The sequence below is a fragment of the Nuphar pumila genome, chromosome 1 (genome assembly GCF_984573655.1).
Source record: "Nuphar pumila chromosome 1, dmNupPumi1.hap1.1, whole genome shotgun sequence".
Taxonomy (NCBI): Eukaryota; Viridiplantae; Streptophyta; class Magnoliopsida; order Nymphaeales; family Nymphaeaceae; genus Nuphar; species Nuphar pumila.
Window position 1 is genome coordinate 72,550,293 of NC_143249.1, and position 16,366 is coordinate 72,566,658.

Consider the following 16,366-nt stretch of genomic DNA (forward strand, 5'->3'; position numbering starts at 1 on the left):
TTAAAAGAACGAGTTTAGGTCCAAAGGGCATGTTCTACCTTTTTAGTTCTTTTTAAGTTAAGGTTGCACTTCTGTTTACATAATTAGCGATGATGAGATTCTTCAGTACTGGAGGCCACTGGGATGTTTTCTAGATTTTTTACAATATTTGTGTCTTTTAGAATTGCTCAATAGCTTTCTTTCCTCAATGCCTGCATGTTTTCCCCATATTTATATATGTATCTATGTATATTGATGTAATCATTGAAAAATTTCAGGCAACCCCATGCTGTATGGTAAAATATCAGAATCTGTATCTATTATTGGACACTGAAAATGTAAAAACCCAGTAAAAAAAAAAATTTGAGACCCGGGTCGGGTCTGGACCCGACCCAGATCCATACCTGAGCCAGCCCTGCCCATCGAAAGGGGCTTTCAGGGGCTGGCTGTGGGCGACACACAGGGGGCCGCCCGCCCCCTGTGCATATTTAAGGGCGAGAGGGGAGAGGGGAGGGCTTACGAGCCTCTCCCCCAACTCTCTCCCGTCTCTCGTCTCTCCCCCTTTGTCTCTGCTCTCCCTCCCCGACTCCATCTGTCCCTCGTTCCCTCACTCTCCTCCCCAGCAAGCCCCGCCGACGACGTCTCCTTCTTCGGCGAGCTCCCTTCACGGCAACCACTCCCCGGCGACCTCCCTTCTCTCCGGCAGCCTCAGTTGAGTTCCCTCCCTCTCGCTGTCTCCTCTCCTGATAACGGCAGGCAGGGGCCAAAGGCCCCTGCGACTCTCTCTCTCTCTCTGTTTACCTTCTGGCAGGGGGCCATCGGCCCCTGCCCCTCTTCTTTTCAAAATCCGGCAGGGGGCATCGTCCCCTGCCTTTTTTTTTCATGAACGACAGGGGCCATTGGCCCCTGCCTCCTCTTTGAAAGCCGCAGGGGGCCGATGGCCCTTGCCCCTCTCTAAATCGACAGGGGCCTCTGGCCCCTGTCCCATTTTCTGTCGAGCAAAGCTCGGTAGGGGCCATTTGGCCCCTGTCTCATCTTTCGAGGGCCGCAGGTGGGCATTTGGCCTCTGCGACCCCCTCTCTCTCTCGTTTTGCCTTCCGACAGGCCAACAGAAGGGGGTGGGAAGCCCCCTTCCATTCGAGGTAGAACTGCCGGCAAGGGCCTTTGGCCCTTGCCCCATGATTCTTCAGGACTCGGCAGGGGCCCTTGGCCTCTGCCTCATTTTTTTTAGAAAGCCGACAGGGGCCAAAGGCCCCTGTCTCGTCTTTTGGAAAGCTAGCAGGGGCCTTTGGCCCCTGCCGCCCGAATATGTCCGGCTGGTAGTGGAAACAAGCCCATGCCCGGCCTTTGTTCCGTTTTCAATTAAGATTCATGCTAATATCGTACTCTTGCAGTGTTACGCAACGGAGCTCGTTCGCGCCCCGCGAACTAAACCAACGATCACCTACGCTCGTAGACGACTTCTTCCTCGCAATACTCTAAGGTAGGGGAAGTTACACAAGGACTTAAATAATTAAATCGAACTTAAATAATGAAAGATTAAAAGGACTTAATTACATATTTATATACATATACGTATATAAGTACGCTTTTAATTCAAGGACGCGATTTCGCGATCCTTGTGCTTTGCTTTCGCATTTCCTGTTTCTGTTTGCCGTCGCGCTTTGTGCCCATGCTTTTGCTTTCGTATTTACTACTTACTGTCTTTTAATTTAAGGACGCGATTTCGCGATCCTTGTCCTTTGCTTTCGCATTTCCTGTTTCTGTTTGTCGTCGCGCTTTGCGCCCAGACTTTTGCTTTCGTATTTACTACTTACTGTCTTTTAATTCAAGGACGCGGTTTCACGATCCTTGTCCTTTGCTTTCGCATTTCCTGTTTCTGTTTGCCGTCGTGCTTCGCGCCCACGCTCTTGCTTTTCGCATTATTGTGTTTCGTTTTTGCCTTGCCATCGACTCAACGTATTCTGCAGCAATACCTTTTCCACTATTTTTACTCGATATGTTTTGGGAAAATCCTTGATCTGGGACAAAATTAAGTTGTTGGGCGATGGGTTCTTTTGCGAAGCCCATTTACTAAGACCAGTGTCGAGACTTGCGTAGCACCCAAACACTGCGTCATTGGATGCGAGATTCGAGAAAATCACATGCCATATGTAGGCAAGTTGTTGATCGTTTCAAAAGATTTAGAATGTTAAAATAACTTTTTAAAATATTATATCTTTGCGAAACACACTCCTGATGCTCCTATTGAGGACCTATGTCCCTTTCCTCGTAGTGTACTCTTGAACATGCGAGGCATGCTAGTACTACGGCGATTGGATGAGATAGTCTTATGACCTCGATTAGTGCTTTGTGCACGTTGTTGAAAACACATATAAAAAAAATGGGATCGCCTTCATAGGCAAGATGCTCGTTTTGGCCTAATGTACCAGAGCATGAAGAATGAGGCAACAACTAAGAAACCCTGTCGCGCTCGATTCAACCTGACTTCGTCAAGAGAGAGGACGAAGGGTACCAACTCCGATAGATAGACAATTTATGGCATTTTACGGGCAAAAGACCCGTCTTCCTCAGTCATCGGAGGTTAGGGGGGATAGAGGCTACATAAGTTAGCCTAACACTTCTGCAGAAGTTGGATGCATCCCTATCAGGTCTTGGGGACTTACTATCTCGACTATCGGTCGTCTCCATAGGAATAGGATTCAGTCAGACAATCGAGGTATCTTAAAATACTTAACATAATGAACACTCGGCTTGGTCTCGGCTGTTTCGACTCACGTGCCATGTATGTACCCGCATGGCCGGTTAACAAATAATAACTAAATTGAGCATGCTCACCTTTCAGTTTGTTGCACTTAGCTTGTTTCTCCAGTTTATCTGCTTAGCTTGCTTGCGTAAATTGCTTGTTTAAGCCTTCTTGATTAGCTTATTTGCTTAGTTTGCCCGTTACTATCATCTGCATAAATTATTTATGCCTAATTTAGTTCTTTCTGTTTTTGTGCTCACCTACTAGTTTTTCGCAAAACTAACCCATTTCATGGGTACAGGTGACGAATAGGTGCATCACAGGCGATGACGCGACTGCGAGATGACTTCAGGATCCATTGTTTCTGCTCGTAGTTCTTCTCCTGGACATTTTGGTTTTTGTTACAGTTTCCCTGGAGGAAATCCAAATTTTGTGCAAACCTGACACTCTCTTTTAATAGAAGAAATGGTTTCCTAAGTATTATTGCAGATCGTCCATGGTAAATCCTTGTTCTCTCGCTAACGTGCTCAAAGTTATCAAACTTGTCCTTTTTCTTTTAAAGAAATCGTTTCCGCTGATTTTAAAAATAAACTTTATAAAGAAAAGAATTTTTTCAACTATTTCAAGGAAATTATAAAATTCAAAATTTTGGGGCGTTACAGAAAATGCTGATTAATGACCACTTTGTGGATGTGTTTCCCCCACACAACATGAATGAGGGAGATACTGAATCTCCCCTCTCCTCAGAGCAAAACAACCGTATTGATGGTGCGAAGAATTCCAAAGCCAAGCTAAGCATAATGCTGAAAGGAAAGATATAGAGAAGCATAAAAAGAGTATTGTGTTGGGCATATGACTTGGTACCACTCAAAAAGAAGAAAAAACTTTTTACAAATTCATTACTAAGTTAATGATGCTTGTTTTTTAATATGAAAATTTTAATTTATTTTGAGGTGAAGCCAATCTGTCATAGAGGGTTTTGAATATGTGGTAATTGAAAGATGTTGACTAATGGATCCTGAAAATCAGTGTCGAATTGGGCACATTGTAAATTTTTCTTTTTTCTGCTATCAAGCTGGGGAATAAACCCCATGGGATTCGAAATGGAGAACTCTCATTTATGATAGTGCAACCTAACCATCCAGCTTTCTAGTTTGACCCCAACATTGCAAACTTGATTTGCGAAGTTTATAATGACACACAAATGGTTGATTCTGCACTTTGGGGAACACCATATGAAACTGTCCTTGCACTTATTAATACTTCTGTTGCATTCATCTCTATCTGTTCTGTAGGATGTGCAAGCTTGTGGGAGAGTTTGAATCTGCATTCCTATATGACCTTGAGGGAGGCCAATTATCTAGCAAGATTGATGAGATGGGTGGTTTGGAAGGTTTGTCGAGAGCAGTTTAATTTTTCCTTTTCTTGAGGCTGAATTTCTTGACATTCTTTATGCATCGTTAAGAGCTGAGAGAAGGTCCCAAAATCTGATAATGCAGAACCTTCTTTTTTATCTTCAGGGGAACTGTGGATGAACTTAGATGGTGATCTATCTCCAATTTGTTTGAACATATTGTCACTACTTTCATCTTCACAACAGTAATAATTTTTCTCCGTCTCTCTTCTGTTTAGCATGCTATTTATTATCTAAAAGTTTAAGTCCCTTGGCTACTGTCATCTAGATATTTTGATTTTTTTGTGTTGCAGGAAATCAACAGATTTGCAGTTTCTTCCAGCCAACTTCCTATTATTATCAGTTGTTAGTGCATATGACTTCTGCCCCTTTAGATAACGCATGAACCATATTGTGTGGAACCTTGTAAGAGGGTGTTCTATGGGTATCAAACATGATGCAGATTCTTGAGTTCTTTGCTAGATTATCCCAGTGAGCCAATTTTTTAGAAATAGTAAAGTTGAGTTCGCTGTGGGTTGACTTGACTCAGCCAGTTCTCAAGTTGTGAGGTGGAAAGTAACTTAGCGCTTGGCAAAGACTTGAGTATCAAGGACATGCTTGAGTTTGCTGAGTCTTGTCTGGATCATTTGCATTCATGTAATAACTCTGATTTTTTACAGATTAAGAATTTGATTGGACCAAAACAAGGCCATGTTTCTGGTTAAGGTCAAGTTCTTAAGCATTGGTGGAAGCAATTGGCAGTGAATAAAATGCTAGAATGTCATGAAATATGTCTGGCTGATTTCTACAATTAAAATTAGTGAGTGGAATTATTGCTGGATACATGTATAGGCAGGCATTAGAATATGAACGGCAGTATTTTTTTGGCATAAGACTGCAAGGGTGCTTTTAGCTCACAGTGTTCTTGCTAAAAAATGTTCGAAAGGATTTTGATTCAGTAGATTGAGGGTTCTTGGTTTTAGCTGTAGAGGTCATAGGTTTTGCAAACATCATTGTGCACCTCCATATATAGATTATCTATTTTTGGAGGCTCAAAGAATCTGACATGTACCACTGTCTGATGTCAATGCCTGTAATGATGTCTAGGAAATATGGTTCTTGATAATTGGACTCACAGCATTAGAAACTTGTCTTTTTTTCTAAAGGTTGAGAGGTTGACTAATCAAGGCTCTCTTGGAGGTATCGATGCACTTCTTGGTTGTCCACTATATCTTCCTTCTACCAAGGTACTCTTTGTTAGTTTCAGTTGTTAAGAGCATTATTGATTTTCTCCTGTATTCTTCTATCTTACCACGGTATTTTTAATTGGTCCTTGTGAGGGCATAAACATTGGATTAAAAGTATCACTATATACTGTTGTAAAATTCATGCGTTGTCCCCATGTCTTCAACTTTATCTTGATAAATTTGATATGTCAAGAACCAACCTTTGACTTGTATTTAGTTAAGACATGAATGTTGTTAAAATATTATGTCTCTTTTAACTGTAAACTGAAATACCCATCAGGGGTATTTCAGTCCTTTTACTCAATAGGTGTCAGCCACCCTAATGGGCTAAGATTTTTACTTTTTCTTTTTTTATTTACTTTTGCTTTTTACACTTTTTTTCTTTTTGACTGTTGTGAAAGGGACAGCTCCATATAGCTGTTGGAGCTGCCCCAACGGTCACAAATGTGACCGTTGGGTGCAGCTCCAACAGTCATATTGAGCTGCACCTGTGGCTTCTTTTTGCATTATAAATAGGCCTTAGTGGCCCTTGTAAACATATCCTTTTTTGTGAGTGCATATGCAATAACAATGCTTTTGTAAAGCCTCTCTTTGGAACTTATGAATTGAAGTTCATTTTGTTTCATGCTTTTGTGCATGTGTATCCGTGCCTTCGTGCACTTGTGAGTGTTCTCCTTTGTGCCTTTGTGCACTCTTTGTATTTCTTGTATTGTGGTGTTACACACAATCTCTTTTTGTAGAGATTTTCACATGGTATCAGAGCAAGGTTGTTTGGAGAAAGAAATTGGTGTGATTCTTCTCAATATCAAGTTCCTCAAAAAACGTGCCTTCAACTTTTTGGTGATTGGAGTGGAGGCGCTTCTTCATTCAATATTTTAGAAGATTACTACAACAAGAAAGATTTAAAATCTTATTGTGGTACGTATTCTTTTCTTTCTTCTTTCCTCTCTAATGGGTGAGAAAGACTCCCATTTTTCTCTTGGTTTCAAGTTAAATGGCTCAAATTATCACGTGTGGGCCGGAAACATGGAAGCTCACATCAAAGGGAAAGGGCTTTGGGGTTATATTCAAGGCTCGTATCCGGAACCCGAGCCTAAAATTACTTTGGTTAAAGAAGGGGAAATCAAAATCCTTGAGGGAGATGAAAGAACTAATGCTCTTGAGGAATATAGTAGGAAACATGAGGAATGAGAAATGAAGAATTTCAAGATCTTGTCTTGGATTTTCTCTTCCGTTGAGACAAGGATTAATGCCAACATTATAAAGTTTAAAAAGGCTTCTCAAGCGTGGGAGTATCTTGAGAAGATGTATACTTCTAGGGACTTGTCCCATAAGTATTATCTTCAAAAAGAGAGCGTTAACTCTTGTTCAAGGTGATATGTCTATAAGAGAGTATTTTGCGGAACTCTCTTCAATTTGGGATGAGCTTGCCATGCTTGAACCCAAGTGGAGTGGAGAAGCCATAGAGCTTCGTCATAAACAATTAAAAGAACACCGATTCTTCAATTTTTTGAATGGGCTAAGGCCCGAGTTTGAGCATATAAGATCTTCTCTCCTATCCTCTTTTACCTTTCCTTCTCTTAAAGATGTCTTAACTAAATTAAGTGGAGAGGAAACCCGTATGAGCATTAGCAAGCAAAATCCTAGTGTGCTTGCAATGTCCACAAATCAAGAAGAATGCGATGGTGTTAATGCCGTTTCTAGACCCGGTAACAATTTAAGAACATATAGACCTCCTCATTTTAAGAATCAAAATCAAGGTAATCAAGGAGGAAGAAGAGATTATAGCAAAATCTCGTGTCACTTTTGCAAAGAACCGGGTCATATCAAACCGGTTTGCCCAAAATGGAAGAAACTTTTAGCAATGGCAACTACATCTCAACCATCCAAAGAGGAATCTTCAAAAGAAGCTTTATCTCTCAATCAAATTGTGTAGGCTCTTCAACCTCTTCTAAAGGGAGCTATTTCTGGTGCCGCCGTATCCACCTCTTCTCCTCCAGGTAAAACTTCTTGGCTCTTAGATTCGGGTGCATCCTTTCATATGACCCCAAACATTTCATCTCTTTCCGAGTATTCTAAAAATGTGTCACCTTCTTTTGTTTCGACCACAGATGGTACTTCTTTAGAAATTAAGGGAATTGGAAATTTTAAAACCCAAAACTTCTTTATTCCAAAAATTAGACTTATACCAAAATTAAATTTAAACTTGCTTTCCGTTTCTCAACTCACGGACCTTGGGCGTAACATTCAATTCTCATCTAATAAATGTTTAATACAGGATCACCGGTCCGAGAGATTGATTGGGGAAGGCTCTACGAAAGGAGACTTGTACTATGTGGACTTTCTTCAAATTCCTAAAAACACCTTTTGTAATGTGGCCCAACATAAAGACATAAATATTTGGCACAAGAGACTTGGTCATCCCAACATTACCAAATTATCCTATCTACATTTTGTTAAAGATCTTTGTAAAAATACTTTCTCTTGTAATGATTGTATTCTTGGAAAAATGAGAAGTATACCTTTTGAACCAAGAACTATGTTTAGTACTAAACCTTTTGAAATTATTCACTCAGATGTTTGGGGACCGGCACCTGTCATATCCAAAAGTGGTTTTGCTTACTATGTGATTTTTGTGGATGATTTCTCACGATATTGTTGGATACATTTTCTCAAACATAAGCATGAAGTTTTTTCATGTTTTAAAACATATCATATGATGATTAAAAATCAATTTAATAGTAATTTAAAGATATTTAGGACCGATTTCGGAGGTGAATATCTCTCTAATGAGTTTAAGAAATATCTTGAGGATTGTGGCATTGTCCATCAAAAATCGTGTCCTAAGACCCCACAACAAAATGGTTTGGCCGAAAGAAAGCATAGGCATATCATTGAAACCACTAGAACCCTTCTCATTTCCCAAAATATTCCTAAAAATTTTTGGGCCGGAGCGACTCTTGCTTCCGTCTATCTTATCAACCGACTTCCATCTAAAAATTTAGATAAACTTTCTCCCTTTGAGATTCTATATGAAAAAGAACCTTATTATAATAGGTTGAGAGTTTTTGGTTGTAAGTGCTTTGTTCTTACCGATAAAAATGATAAACTCTCACCAAAAGCCATTCCTTGTGCTTTCCTTGGCTATTCGGAAACTCAAAAAGGATTTCGATATTATGACTCTAAGAATGATAAATTATATGTTTTAAGGAATGTAACTTTTTTGGAAAATGATAGTGGTTTTGAAAAAAAGGAATCTCATTTAGAAAATGCCGATTACTCCTTTCTTTTTGATCTTTTATTTAAGGATGATGATATCTCTAGTGATGATGAATCAACATATAATAGTGAAAATGAAATGGTTGTGGTCAACAATAACTCTAACCCTTCTACCCCTAAAAAAGAAAATGTATTTAGAGAACCCATCACTTATTCGCATAGAGATAGAAGCACCTTTAGGAGTGCTATTGAACTATATAGTGATCCTAGTGAGACTATTTTCACTCATGATTCTCATCCTAGGAGAACTGAAAGAACTAGAAGGACTCCCTCTAGATTCGTATCTTTTGATTCTTTCTCTCCTAAATATCGAGCTTGTTTGAGTGCCATTCACTCTTATTTTGAACCAAAAAATTTTGGAGAAGCCAAACAATGTATTGAATGGAGAGAAGCCATGGAGAGTGAACTCAAAGCTCTTAAGAAAGCTAACACTTGGGAATTTCAATCTCTTCCCAATGGCAAGAAAACTATAGGATGTCGATGGGTGTTCAAGGTCAAGTCTAAGAGTGATGGTTCTCTTGAAAGGTATAAGGCTCGTCTTGTAGCTAAAGGGTACAGTCAAGAATATGGGATTGACTATGAAGAGACATTTGCTCCAGTAGCTCGTATGGTTATTGTCAGATGTCTTATCACCATTGCTTCAATTCGAAAATGGAATATTTACCAAATGGATGTCAAAAATGCCTTTTTAAATGAAGATCTTAATGAAGAAGTTTACATGGATGCTCCACCTGGTATGAAAATCCCTAAAAATAAAGTTCTTCGTCTTCGTAAAGCTCTTTATAGACTGAAACAAGCACCCAAGGCTTGACACAATAGGTTTAACAATGTAATGACTGAAAATGGTTTCACTTCATGCTATACTGACACTGCATTGTTTGTTAAGAAATCTGATGCAGGGATTGTTATATTATTGTTATATGTTGATGATATGTTAATGACAGGTGATGATATCAAAGGAATCAAGAACATTAAATCTATTTTGACTTCAAAATTTGAAATGTCAGACTTAGGATTTCTGACATATTTTTTGGGAATTGAGGTTGCATATTCTCACAGAGGGTATTTTTTTGTCTCAAACTAAACTTGCTTGTGAGATTCTTGACAGATCAGGAATCACTGATGACAAGGTTTGTGAAATTCCTGAAATAGTAGGTTCGAAGATGAAGATTGATGATGGAATTCTCCTAAAAGATCCCACACCTTACCGACAACTGGTTGGATCCCTAACGTATCTCAGCATTACCAGGCCTGATATTTCTCATGCAGTACATGTTGCTAGTCAATTTCAACATGCACCTACTACAGCCCATATGAGCGCCATCATTCGCATCATCAGATACATAAAGGGTACAGTAAACAAGGGAGTATTTCTATCTTCTACGTCTGAATTAAGTTTAATTGCTTATACTGACTCTGATTAGGGAGGTGACACAAATAACCGTCACTCCACTACTGGTTTCTGTATTTTTTTAGGTGAATCATTAATCTCTTGGAGATGCAAGAAGCAATAAAAAATATCGCTTTCATCTACCGAAGCTGAGTATAGAGCCATGGCATTTACTACCATGGAGATTGTTTGGATTCGCAACTTGTTGGAAGATATGAATATTCAAGTTCAAGGGCCCACAAAATTATGTTGTGATAATAAAAGTGCAATCTACATTGCCAAAAATCACACATTTTATGAGCGCACGAAGCATATCGAGATGGACTGCCACTATGTTCGTGAAGAATATTTAAGAAAAACCATTGACCTTCCTTATGTTACATCAGAATATCAACTGACAGACTTCTTCACCAAGGCGCTATGTTCTCCAAGATTTAACTTCCTTCTTAGCAAACTTTCGGTCGTGACACCCTAAGTTTGAGGGGGAGTGTTAAAATATTATGTCTCTTTTAACTGTAAACTGAAATACCCATCAGGGGTATTTCAGTCCTTTTACTCAATAGGTGTCAGCCACCCTAATGGGCTAAGATTTTTACTTTTTCTTTTTTTATTTACTTTTGCTTTTTACACTTTTTTTCTTTTTGACTGTTGTGAAAGGGACAACTCCATATAGCTGTTGGAGCTGCCCCAACAGTCACAAATGTGACCGTTGGGTGCAGCTCCAACAGTCATATTGATCTGCACCTGTGGCTTCTTTTTGCATTATAAATAGGCCTTAGTGGCCCTTGTAAACATATCCTTTTTTGTGAGTGCATATGCAATAACAATGCTTTTGTAAAGCCCCTCTTGGGAACTTATGAATTGAAGTTCATTTTGTTTCATGCTTTTGTGCATGTGTATCCATGCCTTCGTGCACTTGTGAGTGTTCTCCTTTGTGCCTTTGTGCACTCTTTGTATTTCTTGTATTGTGGTGTCAATCTCTTTTTGTAGAGATTTTCACAAATGTAGCATCTACATGTACTTGATGTGATTTTTTTTTCTTTTTCCTTAATATCTGAAAACATTTTTGGAAGTAACATCTGGTTGTCAAGAAGTTTAGTGCACATCATATTTGCAGAATATAAGAAGTGTGTATCTCACACCTAGTTTTTGACTATATTATGCCAGTATTTCATGGGAACTGTCTGGAAATCTCTAAGTGCAAAGCAGAAGCAAATAGTGTGTTTGTCACTCTATTATTCCATCAACTGGATGAGGGAATTGGTATGCTATGGATTTCATTTTATCTGTACTGTTGGTTGATAGGATTTTTTGTAGTATTTGTCTATGCTTTCTGTTTTGTCTGATGTTTATTGCATTCTTATTTGTAGCTTAATGCCTTCTCTTCACAAATTTTTAGCAAAGAGGATTGCATTACTCATGCTATGAAGGAGGAAGCAAAATCAAAGTTACTGATGCGCTTGAGAAATTTGGTGTAAGCATGTGTTTGTAACAATGTCAAGGGTTACATGAAATCTGGACTGCAGTATGAAGTTTTTTTCCCTGTTGTTTTTTGGAGTTCTGCAGCTAATGTTGCACATGCTTCAATGTTTTTGATGAGGATCTATTTTTTTTGGGTTCTGTTTCTGATGTTGTACATGCATCAATGTTTGTAATTATTTTATGATGTTCTCTGACATGTTATGCCATTTAATGGTTCTAATTCATAGTTTCATACCTTTTTTATTATGATGGTGATGACCGTATGAGAAACCTTCAATACCAAATGCTTTTTGCAGTAAAATTTTGTGACAGTTGGATCTCCTAGTGGCTTGGCTTATCAGTTAAGGCTAAGCATGAGTTCACATAAGCATCATATATAAAATTATACTGTCTTCATATGCTTTCTGTTTGTCTTCGACTCTTGGGAAGACCAACATTTTTCATCCTGAAAAAGAGAGATCAATGTTATTGCTGAAAGTGTTTGAACCATGAATGTGCATGTTGTGTAAACAAAGAAAGTTAAAAGATGAACATGGGGCCTTGACGGGCTATACTGAATACCTTCTGTAATAAGAAAATGTTATGCACATGTCATTTCATGCATTTCTCTCTTTATCTCTATTTAGTTTTCTGCACCAACATGGTATCGTCTTCTCCACCAACTTCATTTTTGTTTCATAATCTTTGAATGATCCCAATCATAATTTCTTCTGCAAATCCATGATATAGAAAGTCATGTGACTCTTTCATGCTAAGGGCCAATATCTAATAACATCAATTGGATATCTAAATCCCAAGGATCTTCTAGACTTGTAACAAAAGATGGAAATATTTCATATAGCTCTGTATTCTTTCTGTGATCAAACATTTACTAATTGAATGGTTCACGTGCTTGAGTTGGCTAGATTCATGTGTGCCATAATTGAATGGTTCACGTGCTTGACAGGGCTCTTTGGAGCAAAAAATGGGAATTTAATTTGAGTGAAACAGTAATGCCTTGAAAAATAATGTGCAGTGTGATGAATCAAGGGCCTTAAATCACGAACAAAATGTCCACCAAGAATCAAAATGGATAAGCACAAAAGTGGCCACTAAGGGCACACACAAAAGAAGGCTCACAAATGTGAACATATTAATTTATTAATAACTCAAATATACAAGAAGCATAGAAAGAATGAGGGGGTTCACCCCCCTTTTATATACACAAGAGGATACAAAATAGACATTGCAGCTAGTCCAAAGACTATATTTTTTAACCATTGGACTAGCCCCAACAACTAGTCAAAACTAGTCAACTTTATGATGACTAGTCAAAAAGAATAACATAAATACAAAAAAGGTTAAAAACTAAGTCACAGGGATTGTGTGAGAATACTGCGAGTTTATCACATATTTAACACATATAACCAAGGTTGTCCGTATTGTGCCATATTGTACGATACATATAATTACTTTTGCGGTTTACGATACGATACACACTCGCATCATGATACGATACACACTCGTATCACGATACGAGTGTGTATCATACTCGTATCGGGTGTATCGTACGATACACCCCTGTATCGTGTTGTATCATACGAAACAAGGTGTACCGTATGATACAACACATACCGTACAAATACAAGGTGTATCGTATGATACAAGGTGTATCGTATGATACAAGGTATATCGTACGATATAAGGCATATCGTATGATACACTATCATCGCACTTTAAAAAAGGCCAAAAATTATTTTTTCATTGTGGGTTTTAAATACCTTTTGAGGGCCAACTTCTTCATTTGTCTAGAGGCCATTAGAAGTGCATTTCCATTGTTTTTTCACCTAAAGAAGTGGGTTAAGATAAAAATAAATAAATTTTCACCATTTTTCCACACAAAAAATGGGTAAGGTAAAAAAGCATTTATTATGAGTAAAATTACAAAGCTACTCTCAAAAAAAGTTTGCCTCTGGGGGTGCTGCCCCATATAACACTCTACCAATTTATCACAAAAATTAAAGATTTATATCAAGGTAGAAATCATGCTTCACACTCCAACAAAGATGGCATCAGATGATCCGGCGTAACAATGGAACACTAAAGTAATGAGTGAAAACCGATTGAAAATTGAGTGTAACTAGTGTCATAATATTTTTGTTTATGAAGCATGAAAGTATAAGTCCTATGGCATGTTCTTAATTGCACTCAATTTTCAATCGTGGTCTTTTGGAGAGAGTGTAGGAAATGTGAAATGAATAACAAGATTAAATTAAAAGTAGCCTCTTAATATAATTTGCTGAGTTAGATACGATGGATATTAGAATTCCAGATATCTGTTCATTCCTCAAGTGTTCATTTGTTGAATTTCTGTTTGCCTTTGCACATGTAGTAGTTCTGTAAAATTTTTGACTTTCGTTCAGAAAGTATTTATGCATGGAGAAGCATGTCCTATTATACTCCTTAGAAAGGGTGGAGGCAAATGCTCTTATGCAAGTCAGTAAAAAAGGTAGTGAATTTGGAATGGCATGAAATCTCTGGATTTGAATTAAGCTCTAGTTAATTCTACTGTGGAAACTATGTACACCTCTCTTATGATGGGATGGAAAATTTTCCAATCTCAGATGGAAAATGTAGTGTTTATGTTTTATTAATGCATGTATAAAATGTCAAACATTCTTATTGACTTGAGTATTTTGGTGCATGCAGTTTCTTGGAGAGTCTTTTGAATGCGTGTCTTGAGTTGCACTCTTATTCCCTACCAGAGCTTAACTGTTTAATGGAGCTTTCATCAACTTCATTCCTCAGTAATTATGAACAGTTGCAGCATGGCGATTTTAAGACAAACAAGAGAATGGTACCTAATGAAACTTTGCATAACAGTAAGAAAAGACAGAAAAAGGCCTCAGGTAATCCAGCATCAGACCTTCGTGGAAGCCTCAGACAGACTACCATTTTGGAAACCCTTAAAAGAGCTGATACTGCCATGAGCCAGCAGGTATCAAAAGATTGCCCAATCTCAACAAAGAAAGATTCAGAAGATGGAGAATGTCTGAGTGATGTGCTTGATCTCATAAAGATTTCCATGGAAACCATGATTTTGGATGAGCAAAGACACAACTTCAGGCCTTTAGTTGTGGACTCTTTGTCAATACTATCTCTTTCAGAGGTGGGTTTTTAGATGTTCTAGATTGAGATATTTCATCTTAAATTTTAGCCTGTTATAATCTAGTAACCGCAATGCCATAAATTTGCTTATCTTTTATAATGATCCCAAATCCTGACGATTTTAATGCTATAAATGGTGCTACCAATGTAGGGTTATTGGAAAAAGAAACCTAGTTTTTGCACATAATAAATCATAATCAGATTTGGGCATATCCAAAGGTATGTCTTGGTTTTTGCATGGTTAATGCTAATAATAATGCTTGGTATTTTTTAGTGCCAAACTTCATCTGTCCCTACCAAGGATGTTATTTTGCCCTTAAAATATGTTCAAACTATGTGTGTGAGATCCCTAATTCTTGCACGCATTCTGCTACTTTATTGTTGCTTTTTTCTCCATACAGTCTGTACTCTTTTGGCAGTGGATTCACAGTGGTGTCAGTGTTTGATCACACACTGTTTTTACGATTTCAAAATTTCCATTCTTGAAATGTTTTTTGTAATACACTGCAGCTCTGTAAGCATTTACTTGATCAAATACAAGGTTGGGTCATTGTACTTACTGATGCAGGCTACTGAGTCTCATTAATTTTTATAGGCTGTTCAGAATCCTTTCTGAGAACCAGACAGTCACATCATGTATATCATGCTATTGTTTGGAAGAAAGCTGAAAACTTCATGGAATTTGGATTGTGTCGACCCTAAACCATTGGCTGCAAGAATAGTTTGACCATTTTCATGAAAAATCACATGTTGGATATCATAAAACGATTGAATTTCAGATCAAAGCATCTAGCCAATGAATTGATTTGTGTTCTTGGAGAAAACTTATCACAAAGTGAGCTATGTATGTGGACAAAACATGTGCAACCGAAAACCCACAAAAGAGAATCTCGATGCTTGTTAAAAAATAAAGGGCAATTTCCATCCAAGCCCAATTAGACACACGGTTTATGGGAGAGAACAGAGTGGAAGGTTTTAATCTAAAGATCTGCTCTTAACTTAATCATTGTTATGAGAGTATCTCACTTATGTGCCTTTGTTTGCATTTGCAACCCCGTTTTTCTCAGGTGTCCTGAGACGAGATATATCATATAGTCCACCATTTTATCATGTATAAATTTTGTAAATAGTGCAATCACCTATTGACATAAGGGTTTTGTGGAAAATGTGAGTTTCCACATATGAAACATAGGAAATGCCTGATCTTTATTTTTAGTAGAAAATATCCAGGTATACCTATTGTAATCATAAATAAAAATGACAATAATGGTATATATAAAGAATCAATGCAAGAGCTAGACCTCAAAAATATGTTGGACTGACTTAAAAGGTAATAAAGCTCTTTGCAAGATTATCCAAAATAGAGTTCATGACTCCTACAAATACAACTTGAACAAAAGAATGAAACTTTGGGGACCTTTTAAAATAATAAGATTTTATTATGTGAGGCATCATGAAAACCAAAATTGCAATTGCCGAGTCTTTAATATCACAACTCGGCTCCTTATTACGTCCCAAGCTTGATACAAACAAAGAGTGAGTATGTGATGATAAAAAAAATCGTTCATGACATAGGGATCTCCTCAATGAATATTCACTCCTTCACATATGCGAAAGATAGAAAAAGGTATAAGAGTATGAAGAAAGGAGTAAGATTTACCTTAAGACAAACTCTTCAAAAATAAAATATCATGCAACTGAAC

The 16,366-nt window shown here is 37.9% G+C and overlaps 1 protein-coding gene across 3 annotated transcripts in view; it reads left to right on the plus strand.

Annotated features, from left to right (window-relative positions):
• LOC149849024 (fanconi anemia group D2 protein) overlaps positions 1-16,366 on the plus strand; it is a 131,707-nt gene that overhangs the window by 40,402 nt on the left and 74,939 nt on the right. For all 3 annotated transcript variants that reach the window (XM_090013195.1, XM_090013198.1, XM_090013202.1), the window contains exons 11-17: positions 4,021-4,118; positions 4,246-4,324; positions 4,433-4,484; positions 5,285-5,365; positions 11,202-11,297; positions 11,405-11,508; positions 14,205-14,664. In XM_090013195.1, the coding sequence (XP_089869321.1) occupies positions 4,021-4,118; positions 4,246-4,324; positions 4,433-4,484; positions 5,285-5,365; positions 11,202-11,297; positions 11,405-11,508; positions 14,205-14,664 (970 nt within the window). The remainder of the gene's footprint in view (positions 1-4,020; positions 4,119-4,245; positions 4,325-4,432; positions 4,485-5,284; positions 5,366-11,201; positions 11,298-11,404; positions 11,509-14,204; positions 14,665-16,366) is intronic.